This window comes from Thyridium curvatum, assembly GCF_004353045.1.
Source record: "Thyridium curvatum strain D216 chromosome Unknown NODE_1_length_1224711_cov_81.814160, whole genome shotgun sequence".
NCBI lineage: Eukaryota > Fungi > Ascomycota > Sordariomycetes > Thyridiales > Thyridiaceae > Thyridium > Thyridium curvatum.
The window spans coordinates 927,369-939,769 of NW_022156756.1; the positions used below are offsets into that span (position 1 = coordinate 927,369).

The 12,401-nt window shown below is 58.2% G+C and overlaps 5 protein-coding genes across 5 annotated transcripts; 3 read left to right on the forward strand and 2 right to left on the reverse strand.

Annotated features, from left to right (window-relative positions):
• Window positions 1–132: 132 nt before the first annotated feature.
• E0L32_000296 (uncharacterized protein) lies at window positions 133–2,532 on the reverse strand (the record flags this gene model as incomplete). The annotated part of the gene is made up of 4 exons (XM_031137206.1): window positions 133–392; window positions 449–1,413; window positions 1,474–1,683; window positions 1,742–2,532. 4 exons carry the CDS (start codon window positions 2,530–2,532, stop codon window positions 133–135), a joined length of 2,226 nt encoding a protein of 741 aa, XP_030997673.1.
• Window positions 2,533–3,242: 710 nt separating this feature from the next.
• E0L32_000297 (uncharacterized protein) lies at window positions 3,243–4,441 on the forward strand (the record flags this gene model as incomplete). Its single annotated transcript, XM_031137217.1, has 2 exons — window positions 3,243–3,476; window positions 3,539–4,441. 2 exons carry the CDS (start codon window positions 3,243–3,245, stop codon window positions 4,439–4,441), a joined length of 1,137 nt encoding a protein of 378 aa, XP_030997674.1.
• Window positions 4,442–7,253: 2,812 nt separating this feature from the next.
• E0L32_000298 (uncharacterized protein) lies at window positions 7,254–8,657 on the reverse strand (the record flags this gene model as incomplete). The annotated part of the gene is made up of 2 exons (XM_031137228.1): window positions 7,254–7,942; window positions 8,639–8,657. 2 exons carry the CDS (start codon window positions 8,655–8,657, stop codon window positions 7,254–7,256), a joined length of 708 nt encoding a protein of 235 aa, XP_030997675.1.
• Window positions 8,658–9,076: 419 nt separating this feature from the next.
• E0L32_000299 (uncharacterized protein) lies at window positions 9,077–11,011 on the forward strand (the record flags this gene model as incomplete). Its single annotated transcript, XM_031137241.1, has 2 exons — window positions 9,077–9,159; window positions 9,220–11,011. The coding sequence occupies 2 exons, from the start codon at window positions 9,077–9,079 to the stop codon at window positions 11,009–11,011; spliced, it is 1,875 nt and encodes a 624-aa protein (XP_030997676.1).
• A 660-nt stretch (window positions 11,012–11,671) lies between these two features.
• E0L32_000300 (uncharacterized protein) lies at window positions 11,672–12,235 on the forward strand (the record flags this gene model as incomplete). Its single annotated transcript, XM_031137252.1, has 1 exon — window positions 11,672–12,235. The coding sequence occupies one exon, from the start codon at window positions 11,672–11,674 to the stop codon at window positions 12,233–12,235; it is 564 nt and encodes a 187-aa protein (XP_030997677.1).
• Window positions 12,236–12,401: the final 166 nt, after the last annotated feature.

A 12,401-nucleotide genomic window follows, 5' to 3' on the forward strand; every position in this document is an offset into this window, starting at 1 on the left:
AAGTACTCATGGTACTCATGGAGCGGCTTTACAACTCTTTTCGACTCCATTGTACCTTAAAACCCCAGGGAGGGTTGTCCAAGCCACTGGTACCGTCTGATGCGACCCGAGTCCCTCTTCGGCCAGTTTGACTTACATCAGATCAAGCGACTCCGCGGCTGCTGTACCGAAGAATTGGGCCGACCAGGCCATGGAATCGAAAATTTCAGATGGCCACTCCTGAGCATCAGGGAGAAAGTTTCCGAACGCCCCAGGCGAAGGAGCACACTGTTCAAGGAACGGAGCCTGATCGGTGCCCGGGCCGACGGGCACGGGCATGTGGATTTCCTCCGGTGCACCCATAGAAACATTGTCATTCGGGACCTGACCCTGCGAATCACGCTCCATGGAACCTTTCAACCAGCGTTTTAGCAGCGGCGTCTGGTGCGTGTCTGGGGGAGGGACTTACTCCATTTCTCGCCACGCTCCCGGAGCCTCGACATCATGTCCCTGGCTATCCTGGCGCCCTCCGACTGGGCACTCAGCGCCTCAAAGACCCTCATGCACGTCTCGGCATCGTTGTTCAGCGCCGCCACGTCCACGTCGTCCTCTCCGCGTTGCGCGAACATGCCCGCCACCACGAGGATAGAGCTCGCGCAGATGAGGCACGAGATCATCTGCCACCAGGGGAAGTCGTGCACCAGCTCCTTCTTGTCGCTTACCTTGTGCAGCAGCTGAGCCGTCTTCTGGGCCTCGAAGATGCACGTCTTCTCGTACTGGGCAATCGTGAAGCTTTCAAGGTTGCCTGGCGGCGGGGCGGCGGACGTTGGCTCGTCTGGGTGGCGGAGGGACGGCAGGCAGAGGTAGGGCCGGTGGATGAGGGCGCGAAGGTGGTGGAACTTGATAGCCAGCATATTTCGCTGTCTCTTGAACACCGCCGACGTCTCGAAGGCGTGGCCGAAGTCGAACCGCAGCGTCCGCGGCAGGTTCCTCTTCCAGTCCAGCAGCTGCGCGTCCATCGCCTTGGTGTTATGCAGCCCCTCTTCAGCCCTTCCCCTTTGGTGTGGACTGTACAGGCCCCGCAGGACGTAGCCAATGATGCGTGATAAAGCAATCACGGCCAAGAAGTAACTTCCCGTCGACAGTGCATCGGCGGCCAAGAGTTGGACATGGGTATGGCCGTTCTCGTCATCCTCTTCTTCTTCATGTCTCTCTGCCGGCAGCGAGAGGTGGCAGTCGTCGTCGTGGATAGCGGGAGGCCGGCCGAGCTGCAACGAGAGGAGTCGGTCGAGGACGTAGAGCGAGTACCACAGTCTGCGCCTCATCTCGGCCTTCCCCAAGGCTTTGCCCCTATGCACCTTGGACGGGTCCATCTCAACGTGCAACCCAATGCTTTGTGCAACACGGACAGCATGGCCGAGCGTGTTCCAGCACCTAGTAGCCATGAATAAGCGCGGGCTGCCCAACGTGGAAGACTGCTAATGTTGGACAAACCTATCTGTTCGGCACACGGCCAGAAGGTAGAAGCACTGAGTCAGCAAAAAAATCACAAAGTTGGCAGATCTCTCCGTGCATTCCCTGTTGGACAAAGTCAGAGCCGAGAAAAAGTACCGCTCGTGGTCCCCCTTGCTCTGGTTGTCGGGAAACGACCGGTAGTAGGCGCCGATGGCGAAGAGCATATCTGCTCCCTTTGTCAACACAAGACTTCAACCACCGTCCAAGAGGGGCTACTATGTAGAAGAACCTACAAAGAGTGGCTAACCAGTAGTTGTCGATATCCTCCGATGCCCCCGAGTCGCGGAATTTAACCCAAGACTCGGTGAAAGCCCGTCTTGGGATGAAAGGGTAGGCGATGTGAATGGTTGAAAAGTAGATTTCCAGATACAGATCCGCCAATTCCGGGCTCGGCAACTCCATGTCGTTGGGGGTAGGACCGTCGGAGACAGGATCGTCTTGTTCGTAGCTATCGATGCCGTCGTCGACTCGCTCAGGAAGGTTCTTCTGTAGAACCGTCTTGACGAGGTTGAAGAAGCGCACGTCGCTAACCTCTCCGAGATATCTCTGAGAGTTCGAGGATCCGCGCGACGGCGGGATGGATATGGGCCACACTGGTCTGCCAGGGGAAACCGTTTCTGCGGAGTGGACCCGGGTCACCCGGGCGAGCGCCTGCTCGACGCGGTCCTGGACGGGTGCAAGCTTGCTCAGCAGCTCGCTTCGGCCGGGCTCCGCAAGATTTGGCACAGTGTCCTGAATGAGCTTCCCATAGCCGGCAATTGCATCCTCTAGTTCGCATATGGTGTCCTTGACCATCAGTATTTGCTGGGTGGTGTGGTGCTGAGGCGGTGCGTCCAAGCCCGGCAGTGGCTCATGCCCTCGAAGATGTGACTTGTGTTTTCTCCGATCCGTTTTCGAGTAAGCGCATTGGTAGCCAAAGCCCTCACACCGGCCGCAGGGATGCTTCCCGTCGCACTTGGACTTCATGCCCCGGCACGTGTCGCACGCCTTCACCACTCGCTTTCGCCGCAGGACCGGGGCCTCCAATGAGGCGGACATGGTGGTGTGCACACGGGTAAAGCCACAATACGGGAAGCACCGAAAGTCAACCGGCTGCGGCGGCTGGAAATGCTGGCCTGATATAGCGTTAGAGGAGTAGGAAAAGATTGACTTTGCGTACAGGCATCAGGTGAGCCATGAAGGACGTTAAGGTTTAGCCGGCACATCCGGCCTAGCCGAGATTCCCGAGCCAATAGGGAGGGACATTTGCCCTCCTAAGCAGACGCAATGAATGAGCGGTGACGATTCTGCGGACTCACATTGCTGCCCACGGTGACCTCGATGAGAGACATTCCTGGTGCCGGTACGTTTCATGTTGCGACCAAGGATAAGCGCGACAAAGCACCTCCGAGGCCCCTGAACCCTACGTCACTCCCACATAGCAGCCTGCAGTACCCGGCCAGTCACGAGTGGTATGAGCAGTCACGAGTGGTATGTCGACACGGAGAGGGAGCGACTGCTTGTTCTTCCGACTTAGCCGTCCTCTGCCATGATGCTCCCGGCAGCTTCCGAGTCGAAGGCCCGGAACGCGACACACAACTTGTCACTGGTGACCTCATGCCAGCAGAACCTGGCGGTGGACCCCCCCAATTTGCACACGGACAGGAAATGGTATGGCGGATCGTGATATAATGAAGGCCAAAGTCAACCATCTTCTATCAGCGCCTACGCCCCGGCGGCACTCGGGTTATTAAGCACTCACGATCACGATGAAGGTGGCCATCAAGGTCGACACTCCGGCCAACGGGGACTATTTCAGTCCTCTGGAGGTTGTCCGCGGCTGTGTAGAGCTCCAGACGTGCGCCGGCCAGCTGGGGAACATTCCTAGTATCAGCGTCTCGCTCCGGGGTGAAGTCAAACTGTCTTTCATGCCGATGATGGGGCTTGAGAGCGAGGACAATTCCATCTTTCCAGTGCCCAAACTGAAGCAGGAGCACAAGACAGTGAGAGGCGCTCCAAACTTGTATTCCGGGCGTGGAAGGGGTTCAATCTAACGACGAAGCAGTTTCTCAATCTGTCACAAGCAATCCAGCCGAAGCTGTCCACCATCACCGAGCACGGCGACGCCACCTTCTCCGCCCCCTTCACCTTCCAGCTCCCCGACCATGCGCCCGACTATTGCCCAAGTCCCAAATCGGCCCGTCTCCTCCCGCCCTCGCTCAACATTGCCTCCGCCGGCGTCAAGATCAAGATCGCCTACTCCATTGTCGCCCGCGCCCACCGACCTGGCATCCTGCATCGCTCGCACAAGGCCCGCGCCGAGTTCTCCTTCCGTCCCGCTAACGCACCAACTCCGTCCCTGCCCCAGCCTCCGTCTCAGTCTGCGTCTTCTCACAGCACCGCCAGCCTTAGCGCCGGCAGCACACTCCCCTCCGCGCCACCAGACCGGCTTCTTCTTACCGCCGGGGAGCAGCTGCCCGCCTACTCGCGCACGCCGCCCACCCCAGTCATGACCCTCGAGCTCGCCATGGCAGGCAACCCGCCCATCTTATCCGCCCACTCGCCGAACCCACCGCTGCGCATCTGCCTGCGCACGTCGCCCGGGCTCAGCGGGGCCGGCGTACAGTTGCGCAGCATCACGGCTCGACTCCGCGAGCGCACGCTGGTGCGCGGCGAGGTGTCTGCGCACGTGGACGTGACGTATCAGGCGCTGTGGAGCATGAGCGGCTGTCGCGCGCTGAACACGGAGGGGGACGGAGACGAGGTCGAGGTTGGGGATTGCGGGATCTGGGGGTGGGGGGAGTGTCTGGCGGGTTTGTTGCCGAGCTTTCGGTCGTGCTTCATCGAGAGGGGGTACGCCGTGGAGGTGACTGTGGGCTTATCGTTGTCGACACGGCGGGAGATACAGTATCTCGAAGCGGCTCTGGACGTCGTGGTCGCGGAGCCGCCACCCAAGTATGGCAGCTAGGCTGGCCCGTGAGGGTGGCGAGGACCTGCAGAAGTATTCTGCTATTCTATCCTCTACGCCCCTTCTTGGACTCGGCTCCCCTCCAGAGCTTTGAACACGCGGTCGGCCTCATGCGTGCGCCTCCATCCTTCCGAGTTGCAGCTCCTCATATCTTGTCATCCGATATGCATCCGCAGATGCGCCTCCGCAGGCAGATGCGCCTCCGCTTATCCCATTCCGGTACCGAATGGCACGTTGTAAGGGAATAGACCATGACACTGTCAACGCCAGCTCTCGGCCGATAAACTCCCTCCGCCCAATCGAACAATTGTCAAGGAGCGCGGATTCTGGATCACCAAAGGCGAGGCGTCTCAATGCAAATGGGTGCTTTCTCTTCGGAGGCAGCGGTTGACTCATACGGAATGATGTCTCCGCTAGTCATGTTGAATGCCTGGCTCGCCTAGGAGGCGAGCCAGCCTTCTATGGCTCATGCCCATTCTCCTTGTTCCAGGCATTCTGGGCCTTCCTTCACCGTTGACCGTCGACAAGGAAGAGTTAGCTAGCGGCCGGCCTGCTCCGGTCGCGAGACCTCAACGCCGGGTGCTGCATAAAGCCCGGCCGCGCTGACGGGCCGCTCCGAGCGCTGGTAAGAAACGCGTTGGAGGCGGTGGTCCGCCCAAGATCTGCTCAATCTACTCGGCCTAATGGTGGCAAGGGAAGGCATGAACCCAACTCAGTTGCATGTTGGGCCGGCTTCCGTCGCTCACCAACATGTCTCGAGCTCAGGGTCAGCTTGCCCAAGGAGACGTATCTTTCGACAGATTCAGGGAAGCAAAGGAACCACTACTCGCAACTCCCTTGCGGGACCACCGAACCGTCATATCACTACCGACCTAGTCGAAATGGCCTGCGAGGCCAAGACGGAAGAGCGGGTCGGTGCGACGACAGACGATATGTTCGCATAGCTGATCGCCATCTCCTGCCTTTCCCTCCCCTCCCTTTCTCCATGCGTCACCTGCCCTTCCCTCCGTCAATCTCACGTTCCCCGAAGTCTGCCATGTTCATGCACTAGCTGGCATGTCCAAAACGCGTAACCCCTGTCCTTCCACTAAGGAGCGAAACTCCCACATCTGCAGTGGCCCACTACAAGAACATAGGGTGACAGAGAGCTAAAAGATTGAGACGTATCATCTCGCCACCTGAGCCGCTGTCGAAAGGCACGCGGAGCAAGCGATAGATGACCAAGCTAGTAGTATCGTTAGTAATTTTATATCGCTTGACCCGTTGTGTCTGAGTTCCGCGATGGGCTGGGAAAAGAAGTGAGACGAACTGTTTCAGTGCATGAAGCCATCGACGTAGTTTGTTTCTGTGAATGCCTAACGGTCTACGTGCCGCCTCTGTGGAACGCGCTACATAAATCCGGCTCAAGTGACTGGGCACTAGGCGAGATGTTTCATGTAGCCTTTTCTTTTTTTCTGTCGACTTAGTTTCCCAGGCTTGTTGCAGACCAGGGGCTCATCATGTCGGTGAATTTGTTTCTCAACACTTGTCCCGCCAGAACTGATTATGTTGGGCTATTTCCTGCTATGGGGTCTACAGCAAGTCTCGTCAGAGTGGCCTGAATAAATCTTCTGGAAGCATGGCATGCACACAGGCCAAAGCAGTGAAGTACAGTTTGACCAATCTGACTAGATGGTGGCCTTAGGTTGGGCTCGGGAAGAACATACGGAGCAGGTCTTCCCAAGGTGTATGGCAATCATCTGATCCACTTGCAAAATTAAATCAGTAAATTAACGACTGTCTCTCGGTTGACTTTAGGAAAAGCACCTCCATACCAACAGAAGTCCATACGATGTTATTCCAGTGGGTCGTACAACAAGGAAAACAGGGAACTGGCAAAAAGAGTTATACATAATATTGGAATCTGAAGGCCTCTCCTCGGCTTAGCAATAATTTCACGCTGAAATGAACGACATCAATATATCCAATCTGAGGACTGGGAGGCCCTGTGCTGTGGAGTCAGGGGGATAACCATAATCAAGAAGCATAAACAATCGCCAACCAATCGCATCTTCCATGTAATGTTTTACATCTGAGCTCTGTGGGCAGATGGAAATAGGCTATCACAAAGTTCAGGTCGATGGTTTCCGCCGTAAACCAAGATCGCTGCACATCTGCGCTCCATCGATCGAGGCTACAAGTTGTGGGCCAGGACAAAGTTGGTAAACGATCTGCTAAACGTTTCTGCCACGAGACATTGTTCCAGAGCGAGCAATGCCATGTGGAATTCGGTTTCCCAATACAGTCTCGGTTCTTGCCGCTAGTCAGGTTCACCCCGAGTTGAACAGGTTTAGTGGATGGCGGAGTTTGGCTCTCTGGAATGTGGGCAAACCGTTCGGGCGAGTATGACTTTCCCAAACTGGTGTCACGCTGTCAAAAACGCTTGATCTCCTTAGGACGGGGCAATTGCTCCTTAGCAGGCGTTGCAACATTCCAAGCCCGGATGTGTCGCCCCATTATGACTGCAAGCACCGTTAAAGGTTGGCAAACGAGCGGATTAGCCTGCCACTAACAGGCTGTGTAGGGCACCATCATGGAAGTGTGGGAGCACACTCAGAAGCAAGTGGGAAGGAAGTGTGGTGCAAGGTCTCAAGTGGAAGAGGCCGAATGGCTAGTAGTATTGACAAGAAGTCTAAAGTTAGTTGTACACTATGTGCAAGTATCTAGCTGGCCCAGAACATTCTCCGAGTATCCTCCACACACACCCAGAAACACTCTCCATCTTCTGACGGAGACCTTTGTTTCTGGCAACACTGATACCTCCGATGTCTGCTCACAGCAGGCCGGCAACCAGAAGAGGGAGGCTCAGTAGGCCAGCGACCAGACCAACGAGGTTCGAGTTTTGCTGAGACTTTGGCGCACCGGCCATGACGGGGGACGTGGCTGTAGGAGCAGCGCACCCAGGGCAAATACCGGTACCCGTCGCGACTGCCACCGGCGTTATAGGGACCGTGAGCGTAGCAGTGATGGGGGTTGGACCGCAGCCAGCATTGCAAACCGACTGGACAGCAGTAAAGTTGGGCGGGACGATAGTGGACGCAGGGACGGAGCAAGGCCCTTGGTTCGGGCAGGTCTGCGTGACGACATAGGTGCTCGGGCCAAGGCCAGTCTCGCAGAAGTAGTCGTAGACGCGCTCGTAAGTCGTGATGGAGACAGCTGGAGTGCCCTCACAGGGAACGGTAAGAGTGGCCGTGACGGGCGAAGGGCCGCAGGCAGTGCATGTAGCGACAGAGGCAGAGAAGCCCGGGGGCAAACCCGTGGCGGGCATGCAGGGCCAAGTCGGACATACTTGGGTGACGAGGTAGGTGTGGTCCTCCACGCCGTTGGGGCCGAAGGTCTCCACAACAATGGGATAGACGGTGGTGTAGGGAGGTCCATTGCCAGGTAGACTCTGACGAGTGACCGGCAGGCACGCGGGATCATTCACAAGGCATGTAAAATGACGCTCCAGAGGCGTGACAACTGATACCTAGTGACAACTGACAGACTGGTGTGACGAGTACCCCTGTCCTTTGCATGACGGCTTAGCTTTCTTGCACCAATTTGCCGGCCGTGTCAACCATTCCAAAGACAAGCAATGTGTGGCATATTCCGGTGTTTTGAATCGGCCGCTTTGATCAAGGTCTTGCCTACAATCTCGAAGGTAGGTTTAGTCGGTCTTGGCAGGTATTGATTTCCAACCTGGGAGCCAAACCTCTTTCCCGTAAACCGAGAAGATCAACAGCAGTCTCTGAGCTGGCTAACCTCTTCCGTTTCTGGCAAGTGAGGTGCAAGTGCTCCAGCGATAGTTAGCGTGCACTAACACCACCGGTTGGCAATTCTGTACATTCCTCTCGTCGTCACCTCACTGGGGTTGTCTGACTGGTCTGGGGACTGTTCTCCTCGTGCCAATTTCGACGCTTGTTCTGAAAGGAGGCAGCGCTAACGGCCGGCACATGGATTCGAGACACTAATCTCGACATGGAATCTTGTTCGTAACAGACTTAGCCACCCATGTATGAAGTAGATTACACACTGAAGCATCATATGCCACCTGCGATTGCCCTTTCCAAGGGGCGGAATATCATCGTATCCATGGGTGACCGTCATATCCCAGCCCTTGGCGAGTGGTCTGGGCACCAGCGGCGGTACTTGCCGATCTTGGGCGGCAAGGCATACCTAGTATTGGTGAGACCATGTTTATTTTTCATACCAGTGCTTATAATATATCACTGGTATGGAGAATTGCCAGTTTGAACAATACACCCTCGAGCCGGCAGTCAGCTATAAGTGGCCTCGCATGGAGCGTGATCAGGTCCTTTCCAGGCCAGACACGCTTTATCCAACACCACGCTCTTTCACAAAAGGCTTGCCTTTTGCTGTCATTCCTTTGAAATTCCTTACTAACGCATAGTCGTCACTCGCTTCGACATGCGTTCCTCCAGCCTACTCAGGGTCACTTTGGCCCTGGGTCTACACCCACTGTTGGGAGAGGCTCAAGATTGCCCTAACGGCATCACCGAAGTCGACGTGCAGCCAGTAGAGACTCTGAATCTGCATGGCTTGGCTCTTCTCGGATTTGTACCCGAAAACGGGGTTCTGACGTAACCAAACGGCATGACATTCACTGTCACTGATGCGCCGCGTTTCATCAATACCCAGCTCACGTCTACAGAGACTTTGCAATCACTACAGACCTCGTAGGCGTGCAACATCACTTTGCCCCTGTGTACTTCTTCTGACTTTGTCTTCCTCTGCAGAACGGTCGGCAGCAATGGAGCTGGCGGTGCAAACGGCAACGGAGGCGGCGATGGGCGCACTAACAACCGCAACGGCTTCCTAACCACGACAGTCCCGGGCGGCATCTATGCCACCACGACCACTTTCACGATCGATCCGACGGGTACTAGCCCCGGCACCATCATCGTGGTCACACCAGGCGCTATCAACGGCCCTGCGCAGACCAACGGCCTCACCTTTGAGACAATCACGGAGGAAGGCCCCGCCGGCTCGGCCCCGACCTCGGTGACAATCTTCCCGTCAGGGACAAACACGCAAGGGCTAGTCATCGTGGCGACGCCGCCGCCCGCACTCCGCAGGCTATTCCGCACAATCACGGTGCAGGGACCGCCAGGGTCCCAGCCGACGCAGTATACCATCTTGCCCACAGGCAATGAGATCATTGGCACCGTTGTCGTGCAAACTCCTGGTGCCCAAAGATTTACCGGGCCATACACGACGATCACGCGCGGGTACGACGGTGCAGCTACTGAGACAATCACGCTTCAGCCTCAAGCTGGTGGCACACAGGGCACTGTCGTTGTCGAGACGCCCATCAGAACGGCTCCGGCAGGTGGTGCTGGCGGTGGGGGCAACGGCGCAGGGGCGGGTGGCACAGGAGGTGGCACTGGTACTGGCGGAACCGGAGGCGGTAATGGAGGCACAGGAGCTGGAGGCGGCACGGGAGGAACAGGAGGCAATACCGGGGGGACAGGCGGCGGGGGGACAGGCGGCGGAGGGACAGGCAGCGGGGGGACAGGCGGCGGGGGGACAGGCGGCGGGGGGACAAGCGGCGGGGGCACAGGCGGCGGGGGGACAGGCGGAGGTAATGGCGGAACGGGTGGTGGAAACGGAGGATCCTGCGTTCCCACGACTCCCAGCGGAGCTCCGTACTGCACCGTCGCCCTCCCCCCCGCGTGCCGCAACCTTGGAAACAGCCCTCTGGTTCCTACTGTCGTGGACATCGCCGCCTGCACAGTCGCCCTTGGCGGCGCCGCCGTCGGCAACGTCCTGAACTGCCTCGTGCCCAGCCTGACCGGCCCTTCCATCGTCAGCTGCCTCAACAACGCCCTCGTCGGCACGCCCTGCATCACCAACCTCCCGCAGCGCTGCCTGAACCTCAACGCAGACGTCTCGGCGGGGTCCGCGCTCAACGCCGACGTCGCGGCCTGCGCCGACGCGCTGGGCCCGTACTCGGGCAGCCCGGCCGTCCAGCTCTGCCTCAACACCAACGTCAACACCAACGGCCTCGCCATCATCAACTGCCTGCAGAACGCCTACGGCTTCCCCGTCGCCACGCCCCAGGCCCCGGCCGGCTGCACCAACACGCCGACCCAGGCGTGCCCGCAGCTGCCGCCGGACTGCGCGGCCCTCGCGACCGTCGACGTGACGACGGCGCGGCTCAAGGTGCCGCTCTGCCAGAACGAGCTGGGCCTGCTCGCCTCGGTGGGCGACACGGCGACCTGCCTCGTCAACAACGTGATCGGCGCCCTCGCGCCGGCCAACGCCGGCCAGACGCTGTACAACTGCCTCAACCAGGCGATCGGCCCGTGCATCACCACGCTGCCGCAGCCGTGCAACGTGCTGAGCGCGACGGCCGGCACCGCGGCCGCGGCGCAGGTCCAGCTGTGCAGCAACGCGCTGCAGCTGTTCAACCAGAACGGCGCCCAGTCGTGTCTCGCCGACCCGGCGTCCACGGGCGCGGCTATCGTGGCGTGCCTGAACCTGCGCCTGTTTGGCATCACCGCCAACCCTGCTGCGACTGTTGGCTAGACTTGGGTCGCAGGCACTCTTGGCCTGCGGTGTTTGATGGCGTTAGGGGTTGCTTGATGGCGATAAGCCAGACTCTTGGGACTGTTTCCTAGTGCATGGTATAAGGAGTTGGACCAAATATTTCATGTAGATATTTTTATATCCTTGGTGCAATACAAGTCATGGCCAAAGCCGCACACATTTTGCGAGCTCATTAGGGTGTACTTTCGAGGCAGGTCAGTCAGTCTCAACTGGAGCAAGTCACGTCCCAATATCTGGCGACGCACCTACTGAAAGGGGATAAGGGATTGGTATATTGAAGATAGGAAATACCTCAATTCGTCTCGAGAAGGGCGTGGATAGATTCTGAAGCTGGACGCCATGTCACGTCGTTGAAGGGCGTCGATGCTTTGCTTTGCTTACATGTAGCCGTAGCAAACCCTTGTCAAGGATTGACATTTCGACCAGTAGCGCGCCCTTCCATTCACATCGATCGGTCCTTGCTTGGCCGTGGATTGGATTGAGGACGCGATGGCTATTCTTTCAAGGTAATCGCAGGCTACAAAACAGCATCCGCATACTTCAAGAGACTCGGCAAGACTTGCTTGACATTGGTTCTGTTACCATCAATCAGCATCACACTGCGTGCACAGACTGTCAAACTTCACAGCGCCCTGCAGCATGGCCGCCCTCAACTTCCGCCTCGCGACCGAGGACGACGCCGCGGTCCTCGAGCAGCTCATCAACACGGCCTTCCGCGCCGACAAGACGACCCAGGTCTTCCTCTCGGCCGACCACGCCGGCATCGACGTTACAGACGTCGCGGCCCTCAAGGCCAGCATCGCCAGCCCGGAGCGCGTCGTCTACGTCGGCACCGACCCGCAGGGCAGGATCGCGGCCCACGGCTCCGTGCGCCGGCTCGAGGACGGGCGCGCCTGGTTCGGCCTGCTCGCCGTCGACGTCGCGCGGCAGGGGGCCGGGCTGGGCAAGCAGGTGCTCACCTACGCCGAGGAGTACGCGCGCCGCGAGTGGGGCGCCGCGCGGATGGAGTTCGACGTCGTGCGCACGCGCGAGGACCTGATCGCCTGGTACGGGCGGCGCGGGTACCGGCCCACGGGCGAGACCGCGCCCTTCCCGTACGACGCCCACGGGGACTGGCGCGGGGTGCTGAGGGACGATTTGTACTTCATCATGATGGGCAAGGATCTGGTAGACTCGTCGGTTGCCGAGACTGTGGAGCGATGACTAGAGTCTAGTGGCGGAGGGATCCGAATCCAGGCAATGGTGTGGTTGTATGTAGGAAGTATGCTAGACTGCCTAAACCATGCTCCACCATCTTTCAGGGGTCCAGGTCAAACTGAGAACCATAAAGCTCGCATGACAGCCTTCAGTGGAATTATACGTGTAGCTA